The sequence below is a fragment of the Cryptomeria japonica genome, chromosome 11, assembly GCF_030272615.1.
Source record: "Cryptomeria japonica chromosome 11, Sugi_1.0, whole genome shotgun sequence".
Taxonomy (NCBI): domain Eukaryota; kingdom Viridiplantae; phylum Streptophyta; class Pinopsida; order Cupressales; family Cupressaceae; genus Cryptomeria; species Cryptomeria japonica.
The window spans coordinates 498,190,152-498,202,974 of NC_081415.1; the positions used below are offsets into that span (position 1 = coordinate 498,190,152).

Consider the following 12,823-nt stretch of genomic DNA (forward strand, 5'->3'; position numbering starts at 1 on the left):
AATACATAAGCATATTTAGCTACAGATTATTACTATTTGACAATATGGGGACATCACAGTCCTCCCCACTCAAGATTGCTTGTGCTCAAGCAATTGACAATTTTCTCAAACTGAGTCATCTACCAATAAAATCACAAGTATACATATGAATATATGAAGACACAGAGCATACACGAGGTATACACATGAATGCATGAAGACACAGAGCATACATGAAGTATACACACAATACACGTAAGGGAATGAGTCATGAAACTATAATACATGTCATAAACATGAATGAAGCATGATGCATAAATGTATGTAAGACATGAAGCATCTATGTAGGGTACAAAGTAATGCACACAAGGCATGAAGCAGTACATACAGAGGTGCAAAGCATACATATAAAATACATATGGAGTAAATATGTGGAAAACACTTTATGCAGGAATCCAATACATCAAGTATGAATCAGACGCATGAATATCTAAGACACGAGTCATACACATAGGGTGTAAAGAACGAAGTATACAAATGGAAGCACATAAGGCAAGAAGCATTTACGTAAAACATGGAGTATGCACGTAAGGCATGAATATGTAAAGCATGAAGTGTACACATGAAATATACACATGAATTTACCTAAGGCATGAAGCATACACATAGTATAAAGTATACATAAGAGGCATGAAGTAACACACATAAATACCAGAAGACTTGAAGTGTACACATAAGACATGAAATAACGGACACATGTAAGGCAAGAAGCAAACCATGAGTATACGCAAGGCATGAAGTGAAGCACATAAGGCATGAAGCAGCTACGTAAAGCATGCATCATACATATGAATAGACAAAGGCATGAATCATGAAGTATACAAAGGAATACATGTACTGCATGAATCATGCACATAAGTACACTTAAGACCAAGGCATACATGAGAAAAATGCACATGAGGAAAACACGTTAGGCAGAAATCCAACATGTCAATTATGAAGCATGAATAAACAAATACGCATTAAGTATGCACATGAATATGCATAAAGCATGAGTCATCCGCATATCATACATGTAAACAATGAAGTAGCACATACACTTAAAGTACAAGCATATATGACAAATGCACTTATGGAGTGGATATACTGAAGACAAATCAATCATGAAGCATATATGAGAATATACATAGCACATGGAGTATACACATAAATTCACTTAATCTATGAAGCATATACGTGAATAAACATATTGATAAATCTTCTTATTGACTAGAATGTATTCTTTGTTTTAGCCTTACCCTACAAGATGGCAGGATCAAGGATTTGATACCATTTGTAATGTCCCCTACCTGATTTACATAATTTATCTAGTTCAATATACTTATGACTTAAACTAAATTGATTAGGAGACAAATCCGTTTTAACATGAATCAAATCTGTGCTATCCATAGTTCAATTAATTTGTTATTAATAAGTGAATTGTTCATCAACCATATTAGATAATTAAGTTTGTCTTCCATAACTCTTAATGCAAGTACCAACCCTTGTTACTACTTCAGCTTTAAGCAAGGAGGATATGTATGTTACCAAAGCGCTTAGAGACCAACTACAGTAGGTTCCCTCAAAGTTTACAGATCCCAGCCCTTACCTATCTTGGGTCTATACCCTCAAGTCTTATGGGTCGCTGATCCCCACCCTATCTTGGGACTTAACCTATAGCTTGGATTTAGACTGCTCCTCTTTGGAACATCTCATTCCCATCTTCTTAAATACTGACAGTAACAGCAAGAATGAAATTGCATTAAATATTCCTCTTATTGACTATTACCCTAAGAGTCCTCCCTAAATATCAGTCTGAGATTATTATTTTACTGTTCAAGACATTGTATATATATATATATATAACTAATTTAAATTATATTATCAATTATTAATGTATTTGCTTTTTGTATAAATTATTAATGCTACCAAAAATATTATTAATTGTTAGAATAATTGTGGCTGTAAAGGCAGACAGATCTGGCATGCATCAGATCTGGTCTGCCACTATATATTAAATATGATTGTCTTACTTATTGCAGTCTATATTAATATTACTATTAAATTCTGCATAAACATTATCAGGCTTCATGTATCAAGCATACGTATTAAGCACATCCCAATACATACCATCAAGAACAAGGATGTTACTGCCTGTAACTTAATAAAGTTCTGATTTCATATGATCCATGGTGATCAATCCTTACCAATAAAAATCGCTGACTGCCTTCCCAGTCTTAGTTTGACCGAACTGCTTTTCCCTTAAGCATTCGATCCCTTTTAACTTCCTTCCCATTTCCCCCTCCACATATCATGGAGGCTATTTATTTACCTCCGTTGGTGGTGGAAAGCCACCCTTCGGTGGCAGCGATTCCTTTGAAAGGTCGCTGCCTTTCCTTTTTCCTTAATCGGTGGCAGTCCACTCATAACATAACAATAATGATTCAATAATAATGCTATTAATAATTGATAATAATTATTCTTATTATAAAATTATTAATTAAATAATTACTATTAATAGTGTATTTATACTCTTAATTTATTATTTTATTTATTTCTGATTTCATTGGTATGTTAAGGAATATAATAATCAATTTATTATTAAGTAGTTCATTCAAATCTTAAATTTGAATGAGCAAATAATTCATAATTAAAAAATTAGTACATAAGCATATTTAGATACAGATTATTACTATTTGACAATATGGGGGCATCACACGGTCAGTCTTATCCTTTTATCGTCTTTTGAGTTATATGAGTGTTGTTTTTTCTAAGATTAATAATTTTAATAAAGTATATAATTTGGATAGCCATATATATATATACATATATATATATATATATATATATATATATATATATATATATATAATATGGTTATCCAAATTTATATACTTCATTAAAATTTATATATATATATCCAGACATGAGTGTATATAGCATGCATAAATACTTATATGTATAGGTACATCCAAATTATTATGAAATGATGTACATATATAAACACATAGATACATATAAATGTAAGTATGAGATATAACTCATACGTGGATATATATTTACATATATAAATTCATTATGTTTTATCGACGAAACCCGGGGACACGTCCCCTACCTGAAAACCCTCGTCCCAATCCCCAAATTGTCAGAATTTTGAGGGGACGTCCCCGAAACGGGGGGACGGCTGGGGACGGATTGGGGACGGCTAGATGTCCCCCACATCTAGAGCTAGGGAAAAATATTTTTTTTAAAAGTCGTATTTTCAATTTTTTTTAAATTTTTCTAACATGGGCCCTCTATATTGAAAAAATTTTAAAAACGACTATCAATTTTTTTATTATTGAATTTGAATAGTTATGAAATCAAAATACAACTATCTATATTTTATTATTTTTCTAACATGGGCCCTCTATCAAAAATTAAAAGGCAACATTAAATTTATTAATTCATATCAAATATTTATAATTTTAAATTAATTCATATTATAAATTTTAAAATTTATAAATAGAAAATAAATTAAATAAAAAAATATTAAATAATAAATATTATACTTGCTTTTTAGTATTTACTTAGTACTATTTTGATTTCCATATCGCAATTGACAATGAAACAATATGGCAGCAGTGTGGCCTTTGGGCATTTTGTATGTTATTTCTTTAATATCTATTATGATATGCATATTGACAATGTGAATGAATTGAAATTCTGAATTATGAGTGCATATTGAGTATTGAGTCTATTGATAATGTTGTATGTTCGATGTTTGCATTCTAAAATGTTTTCATAGTATCATACACATGCTATATCCATGTTTTCATATGAATATAATGTATAGATGCATGCTTTATCCATGTTTTCATATGAACATTTAGAATTTTCCTATATATTTTAAATTTTCCCTATATTTATATAGCTGTCCCCTTTGCCGTTCCCCCCCCCCGGTCCCCAAATTTGGCAAAAAAAATTGTCGTCCCGGAAACTTGGGGTAACATAGTGTTTTATGCATTAAGGGAAATTTGTAATCGTCTAGTAAGTCAAAGCCTTGCTTATTAAAATATTGAGAAGTGGGGCGGAGACGTTACTCTCTCCCCACCACCACTCAGAACTTCCTTGCTTGAAACCGTCGAACAAGATGGCAGACATTTTTGCATCATCGGTTTTCTTTTGTTCACTTGGCATTCATTAAAGAGAAGGCATTTTCGATGACAGGAGGTTTAATCTTCCATTCTCTCAATCACGCATGATGGCTCCTTTTCCTTAAGCGAAATTCATCTACCAACTATTGCTATCATTCATATTCATACCATCCTTGAGCACGGTATCTGGTGCAGGAGCACCCAGTTGAGTCAAAACTTCATTTTTGGGTATTTCATGCTTATATGTTTGTAAAGTCTTGTTGTAGGTTGTTTTTGTTGTTTTAGGTTGTTTTGAGTCATTTGTAGTGGTTTTGATCTCATTTTGGGTTTGAGAGATCAAATCTTGCATTTCAAGCCTTGAGTTGACAATTTTTGGCAAAAATGTGGAGAAGTGCCAAAAAGGTCTCCTAATGGTTTCAAGAGCATTGAAACATGTTTGTTTAGTGTTTTTAAGCATGTCTAAATGGTTTAGGCAAGTTGCTAAGGCTAGGATGGTAAAAATGCCTTTGTGAGCAAGAAAAGTTGTCTTTTTGCTCAAGAAAGTTGTCAAAAAGGTCATTTTCTTGAAAAATGTAATTTAAAAAGTCTCTTGTCCGTACATGGGCGTGGAAACCAACTTGAGCAACTATATAAGGCCTCTCCTTACCTTGGGAAAGGTTGGTGATTGTACTTACAAGTGGAACTCAATAGAAATCAAGTGTTTTTTTGGCTTTTATGACTGTTTTTCTTCCTTTTTGAGGGGCAGTCCCTACTGTAGCTGTACAATCCGTACTGTACCTTCTTGGAAGTTGTAATATGGATGTAACCAAGCTTCCCATGTAATTATTTCATCATTTTCTCTTTTGCAAAGTGTTTTTACAAAAATAATTGGAAACTAGGTACCTGCTGCCCTGCCAAGGGTTTGGAGTTGTAAAATGTGTCAACTTGGTTGATCCAGGTCTGGGATCCCTCCAATGGATTCTTCCAAGTTGATCCATGTGTATATATTGTACATTCCTTTATTTTTGTGCCAGAAAAATGGTTTGAAGATGCAAATGAGTGATTACTAGGCAAGTGTTTGTCATTTGGCTAGTAACTTGACTAAACTCATAGTTTGCACTCAAAAACGATTTGAGCGAGCAAATGGATGTGTCAAGGGCCTGGAGATTTGGCCAAGGATGTTGAGGATCCTCTTAGATGGCTATTTAACTTGTTCTTATTTCAATCTTGTTCCTTTTGCAACCAAACAGTGAGTTCACTGTTTTCTGATTTTGTAAATGGCAAAATGCCCAAGGAATGCTTGTTGAAGCATAATCCAAGCCTTGCATCTTAAAGGCTATGTAATAGATGAATAGTGATATGATTGAAGACTTCTTCGAGGTGTTTTTCTTCTTTCCAAACACTTCTTTCTTGCAGGCCTCAAGGGTAGATGTAATTGACTGGTAAAAGTCAGAAATAAAGACAGCGACAGTGGCTTTTTGTTGTTTTCCCACTTGCTTGCCAAGTGTTTGGCAATATGATTGCAGGGAAATGTTTGCAGATGGTTCCTAGCATGGTGGCAGAGGTCCCAAGCCTTTGAAGAGGTGTGGAAGGAGCAGTTGGAAGTGTTTTCCAAGTTGCAAGCTCAAAACCCTATGAAACCCTCCTTTTATGCCATAAAAGGTGGACAGTCTGAAAACCACTCTAACAGTGAACTAAACCTCAAAAATCTTTGAGCATTCAACCTTACAACATCATCCCAAACTTGTTTTGTGGTCAAAATGGCCATCGTTGACCAATGGGAGCAAAAAAGGGCCAATTAGGCCTCCACGGGCTAGAAGCCCTGCTGCATAACACACAAAATTGGCAGTTTTTGCAAAATTGTATGAACTCGGTTCGGAAATGAGTCTTGGGCTTGTAAAACAGTATGGAATCATTCCAAGAATGTCCTCCAAGTGCTCCTTAGGTCTCCTAAACAGCGAGCAGCCATTTTGGGGTAGTTGAACCTTATTAGTGAGTTTGAGCAAATTGTGGGTTATAGGCCTAAACTAGAAGTTGAGCATTCCATGAAGAGTTTCACTTTGCTGCCCCTACATTTCCATGTGGAAGTCTCCTAGTACACATTGGAACTGAAAGTTGAAGACCCCAAGAACCAAGCACAAGTAGTTGAAGATGGGGAGAACAAGCACTTTGAGTAGTTCTGGAGCATGGGAGTAAGCCATCACCATAAAGGGAGTTTGCTAGGCAAGTAGACCATGGAATCCTTGGCATTTCAATAACCAGACAGGTTGAGTAAAACATACACATCAGATCCTACAAGGTTTTGGCCAATACATTGATCCTTTTGGAGCAAGTTAGCCTTGTGAGCACTTACCTGCCAAGCTCCCTATCAGCATCATTAGCTTTTTCAGCATTCAGTATTAAGGGAAACTCTGTTGGAACATCGTGGAAGCTCGTTCAAGTGTGGCGATAGATTATCCATCAAGTGGAAACATCCTTTAACAGCATCACCACAGCTCAGGCATGTTTTTTCCTTTCTGTTTAAGATGGATACCATAGTATTGATATTGTTCCAGCATTATTATTTATTATGATTTGAATATTTGAATATGTATGTGCATGAATAGCACATTGTTGAGAGATAAATCTGTCTATTATAAAGAGGATCTGAGAGCAGAATGAAGAACTACCTATATACCCAGATCATGGTATAACAGTGCGATGTATTCGAAGTCTCTTTGTTAATAAACTTAATCAAGAAAGAATACGTAAACGGCTAGGCGGATCATCTCTGTTGTAGTATTATCAATATGTATTGTTCAGTTATAAGCCACAGTGGATCATTAGTAAAACATTGAAATTGGGTAATTGATCAACCTCTAAATCAGGTCGTAGGACGAATGAAGGATCTCATCATTAAGTTGGTGCAGGTCATAAAGTATAAATATGAAGTTGTATAAGCTAAATGTATTTGAACTGTTCTTCTGTTTATAAGAAACTCAGTGGGAAATCGATTCTCTGTTCGCCTCCCACTTAATTATTCTGAAGGGTGGCCCCATGCTGCTCAACTCTAGAACTATTTGCCCCCTACTATTCGAGAACCTTTGTAGACAGTTGCGGCAGTAGGAGTCAGATTTACAACAGATGTTGAACGTTAATCTAATTTTACCCAAATCTAAAAATAGGTAATTAAGTTTTATGGGTGTACCTTTGTATACTGTTTTCCTGAAACAAAATTAGAGAACACATACCAATGAATTAAATAATACTTATAAAACTGAAACATATACCAATGAATTAAATGATATCAATTCTGCTGTATTAACTTAGAATTATATTTGTTAGATATAAACAGATTATTATATTTCTTAGCTGAAATCATATTATTATATTTAAATAAAATCAGTTTCTAAGTTAGTTACCAATCAATTTCCTTAGTACACTAGGGCAGGCTAGTTGGATAGGGTGTCCAAGAAATCCCACCTCCTAGGCTCAAGAGCAGATTCCATATCCCTCTTGGCTCCATATGGCAGGTGTTAAGGATCCATAATGGAGTGGCGTACCCACTGAGGTGCTCTATCGTCGTTCCCCCTCATCCAGCCACCTCCTCTCTTAAACCCAAGAGCAGATGCTTCATCCCCCTTGGCTCCATATGGCACGGATTAGGCATCCATCATGGAGTGGCTACCTAAGAGAGGGTCCCATATTAAACAGTAATATGCAGTTGATTTGATTAATTAAACGATCTCATATAGATTGTAAGTTCCATTGTAGAGTTACATCAGTTTGCTGTTAATATCATCATCATATTTATCACTACCTTATTTATCAATGAAAGCTTAGATTATTGTATTAAATCAGATTTTGTGATAGTCTTCAGATTACACTTATTTATCGGATTTATGATAAACCAAATTCAATTCATTATATTATATTATCCCATTTTATGTTAGCAGCATTATAGAGTTCATCTTCATCACATTCGTATCCCTCATTATGTCATTATATTTGATTGTATTCATTTAGTATTAAATTTTATTTGTCGATCATTTATCAGATGATCGATTGCATTATTAAACCCAATTCACTGTGGATGATCATTTACCAGATAATCGTTTAAATTATCAGATTGTAGTGATTGTGTCATTGTGTATATATATTTCTAGGTAAGACTAGGATAACACAGAATTCGTACCTTTGCTGAGTGTGGTCTGCTGGAGCAGCTCCTTTTTCGACCCTTCCTCTCTTTTTCCTTCCCGGCAGTTTCTATTTATATTCCTTGCTGGCAGATACGTTTTTCCTCTTTTCGTGATTCTTCTTCCTATCCGTTCCCATAGGGGAGGGGAGGTATTTATTCTACCCCCCAACGTTGTAGAAAGCTATGATAGCTGGGTAGCACTCCTTCCATGAAGCGTCGCCACCTTTCCTTAGCGGGACCCTCCCATGAATCAATGTGGACGCTTTATCAGTCAATCCATCCCTTAGGAAGGGTTATTGGGTTTGTTAAGAAAATCGGCTAATAAATATAGCAATTGCTTTAATACAATGGCATTGTTCGGTAATGTTAAGGTATAACATATAATATTGTTAATATAATAACATTATAAAATGTAAATTAATGTTTATTGTAAAAATGATGTAATAACACTATTCAATATGTTAATTGATAACAGGGCATCATTTTTATATCAATGTAGTATAATACAATCTCAATATAATCTTAACACATTATATGGCAAAAATTGTATTGATTGTTTCTACTATAAATGGGGGAACATGACAATGTCAATCATCAAGAAACCAAGGGGCATTTATTGTCAATAATACAATGGTCAGTTGTACCTATTGTTGAGAAATCTGTGTGTGATATTGAACTCCAGTGTGTACAAGTTGAATAAGGGTGGTGAAGTCTAACAGTACTTTGTTGCGCATGTTAAATGAAACCAAATACGACCGTCAGTTCACAAGAACCAAATACACCTACTAGTCAGATGGTCATACTAGTTAGGAGTTACCTATAGTGTGTGACCAACTAGATTCATGTAGGTTCTAAACACCAGGCTCAAATGGTAAGATGGCAAGTAGTCTAGTCCTTAGTCTGCACCATTGAAAAGGGTAGGGCCATTTCCAATTGGAAGATGTGCGGGAGACTGCCACGTCTATGGTTGGGTGGAAAAGCCCTTGATGATGCTCTCCCTCTTCTAGCCTATGCTGAGGCTTGATACAAAAGAATTATGATGGAAAACTTATTGATTGTAATCTCTGAACTTTTATCTTATCTTTTAAAAAAGGGAAGTTACTATATTGAATTAAATGGCAAAAAGTAGTTTGTTCCATAGTAGCAAAAATCATTTCAGGAAAAATCATCAAATCAAAAGTATAAGATTTTTTGACAAAATTATGAAAAGATAGGCAAAAAATCGGATTTAATAAAAACATAAAATATTGTAGAAGAAGAGACAAAAACTATTTTTTATAAAAACTTAAGGGCATTTCCATAGCATAGAGATATAAAGAGCACAAATAAAATAGAGTTTAACCCATGAATTGTAGAAAATAATATTTTGTTGTTTATATTCATATTGCTGATTACATGGGCAAATATTCAGTTAAGTTTTTAAGAGGGCAGTCACCAAATACACCAAATAGTTGTCTAAGTCTGAGATCAAATATTAGCTAAGTCTATGAAGTAACTGAGATCAAAAGTTAAGAGACAAATAGTAAAAGTGGAAGCCATTTTGAAATGATCCAAGAATTTCATTGTGATTGATGCAAGGAGTTTTGTAGTGTTAATTCAATATTTTACAAAGCTTATCAAATCATATTCCACAATTGCAATGCTTTATATCATAGCAACAAAAATCATTTGGGGACAAAATCGGCAAACCAAAAGTATAAGATTTTTTGAAAAAAGGGTATAAATTTGGATTTTAAAAAATCATAAAAAATTGTAGAAAGATAGACACAAACTACATTTTTTAAAACCTTGAGGGCATTTACACAGCATAGAGATATAGAGAGTAAATAATATAGAGTTTAAGTTACCGATTCGGATATGGGTACGGATATGAATACGGGTACGGATTCGGCAAAAAAAAATTCCTTGGGTATAGTACGGGTACGTCCGTACATGTGTGTGTGTGTGTTCAAACATCAAAATTATAAAATATAATTATATAATTTACAAACTATCACTACCATTATTGATTATTACAATGATACAATCCATAGTTTTATTACTTGTTGTGTACTATGGATACGTGTATTTGGATGCATACCTCATTTTTTTGGTCTTTTATGACCCGTGGGCCCCGTTTTTGGGAACCCACGGGCCTTGGTTCTCCCTGGGTTCCACCCGGGTCCTGCCCAGGTGGCTGGGTTCTCTGTGGGTCCTGCAAACCAAGCTCGAACCAGGACCGGGCAAGAACCAGTATCTTGGAATTTAATCAATGAATTGTAGAAAATAGATTTTTGTTGTTTATATTCATATTGCTGATTACATAGGCAAATATTCATTTAGTTTTTTAAAAGGGCAGTCACCAAATACACCAAATAGTTGTCTAAGTCTGAGATCAAAGATTAGCTAAGTCTATGAAGTAGCTGAGATCAAAATTTATCACACAGAGATCCAACTATTGTTAGGAATTTAGTAATAGTGGATGCCATTTTGAAGTGATCCAAGACTTTCATTGTGATTGAGATGAGTTTCCTAGGGGTAGTTCAATATTTGAGAAAGCTTATCAAATCATATTCCATAGTTGCGATGCTTTATATTCCCATATGGCAATTGGTAAGTCTTTTATATAGGGTAAAATTCAACAAAAGGCATTTGTTTAGCTGAAGTAAAAGATTAGCAAGCTACTGGTTTTGGCAATACCTAGCTTGCAACTACTATTTTAGGTAGAGACAAATTTTAATGATTGTGTGTTGGAGGCTCTTTTATTACAACTATGTAAGCTTGTTTGTTGTCATTCAGATTTTTTTCATGGAGCAATTTGGATATATTGTTCACATAATGAATTGTATGTCTTCATTTAAGCAAAAATTAACTATATCGATTATAAATTAAAAATCATATATCTATATCTATTTATATTATATATGTCTTTGGATGTTTAGTGTTGCGGTAGAAACACTCCATTGGTGAGGCAGCCACCAAGGTTCAAACCCCTCCTGGGCCATTGAGCTCACAGGCTTTCTGCCTTTGTTGGGTCGTTGAGCTCGTGGGTTTGAACAAGTGAAGTGTGAGGAATGATGAACTCCCTGAAAATGGACAAAATAACCAACTTTTTCGACGAATTGTATGTCTTCATTTGAGCAAAAATTAACTATATCGATTATAAATTAAAAATCATATATCTATATCTATATATATTATATATGTCTTTGGATGTTTAGTGTTGCAGTAGAAACACTCCATTGGTGAGGCAGCCACCAAGGATCAAACCCCTACAGGGCCATTGAGCTCGCAGGCTTTCTGACTTTGTCGGGTCGTTGGGCTCGTGGGTTTGAGCTCATGGGTTTGAACAAGTGAAGTGTGGGGAATGATGAACTCCCCGAAAATGGACAAAATAACCAACTTTTTCGACGTTGATTCCACATTGACTCTGATTCTGTCTTGGATCAACCCTATTTCTAAGCAATTCAGTAATTTTGCCAGTTTTTCTAGGGTTTTGCAAGTTTTTACCATAATTTTTTTCACTTTTTTTGCCATTTTGGGGGGTTTTAAATATGATTTTAACGTGAATTTAATGCAAAAAATCATTGAAAATTGGGTCAACGATTTTTTTGTGAATCGGGATTTTTTCAGGGAATAAATCAGCTGGCTCCAGGATTCAGGATTAATCAGGTATAATCGTGATTTTTTGCAGACTATTGCTTCTATGGTTTGTTCCTTTAAACTATTCAATTAAAGTTTAACTACTTTTTAGTTGAATTATTAGATTCTAAACTTGATGGAAGCAATTAGTCAATTAATTAGTTGATTTTCATTTTCAGCTGAAGCAGTTAAGTTTATTTGAAAGCTCTAATTTTAAACAGTTTAGCAGTTAAGTTAGATTTGTGTTTGTTACACAATGCACCCCTTCTTAAACCTATGCTCCTTCACTTCAAAATTAGTTCCTCTGGTTGTCACTCAACTCCAATTTTCAACTAACCAATAGAGAATTGACAGGCAGATTTGACCAATCAGCCTCAGCTGATTTGCCAAGTTCACACGTCAAATTATGGAAACCTATTAATCAGAAATGTCAGCACAATGCAAACTTTCAATATACAGTTCAAGCCAAAGGAAAAACAGGAAGAAAGCTTTATTGCTAACCTCTCTCCCACAATCTTCTTTTCTAGATTCATTTTCCATCCATTGTTGTTGTTGCTGCTGTTGTTGATCTTCAAGCTTTCGCAGCATCTCCATGTACTCTTTCTGATACCTTAACTTTTCTGCAGCCATACTCTGCAGCCATAAATAAAGCAAGATACAAATTTTATCAAAGAGGCTTCAGCAAATACCAGTCTGATGCTTAAACATTTTAACTGATCATAATCTATACACCATTTTACTAAAATATATAGAGAGAGAGAGAGACAGAGAAGGGATAGCATAACTACCAAAGAATCCTTGCTCATATTTACAAACTAAATAAAAATAGCCAAAGTATCTGTAAAAATAACATTGCAAGATGCAACCAACATTATGATAGATTGCATGCGTC

General features: G+C 34.5%; 1 protein-coding gene across 3 annotated transcripts in view; it reads right to left on the reverse strand.

Moving 5' to 3' along the window:
• Window positions 1–12,823, reverse strand: part of LOC131068321 (kinesin-like protein KIN-UB) — a 93,376-nt gene that overhangs the window by 51,199 nt on the left and 29,354 nt on the right. For all 3 annotated transcript variants that reach the window (XM_058003492.2, XM_058003493.2, XM_058003494.2), the window contains exon 10: window positions 12,433–12,564. In XM_058003492.2, the coding sequence (XP_057859475.1) occupies window positions 12,433–12,564 (132 nt within the window). The remainder of the gene's footprint in view (window positions 1–12,432; window positions 12,565–12,823) is intronic.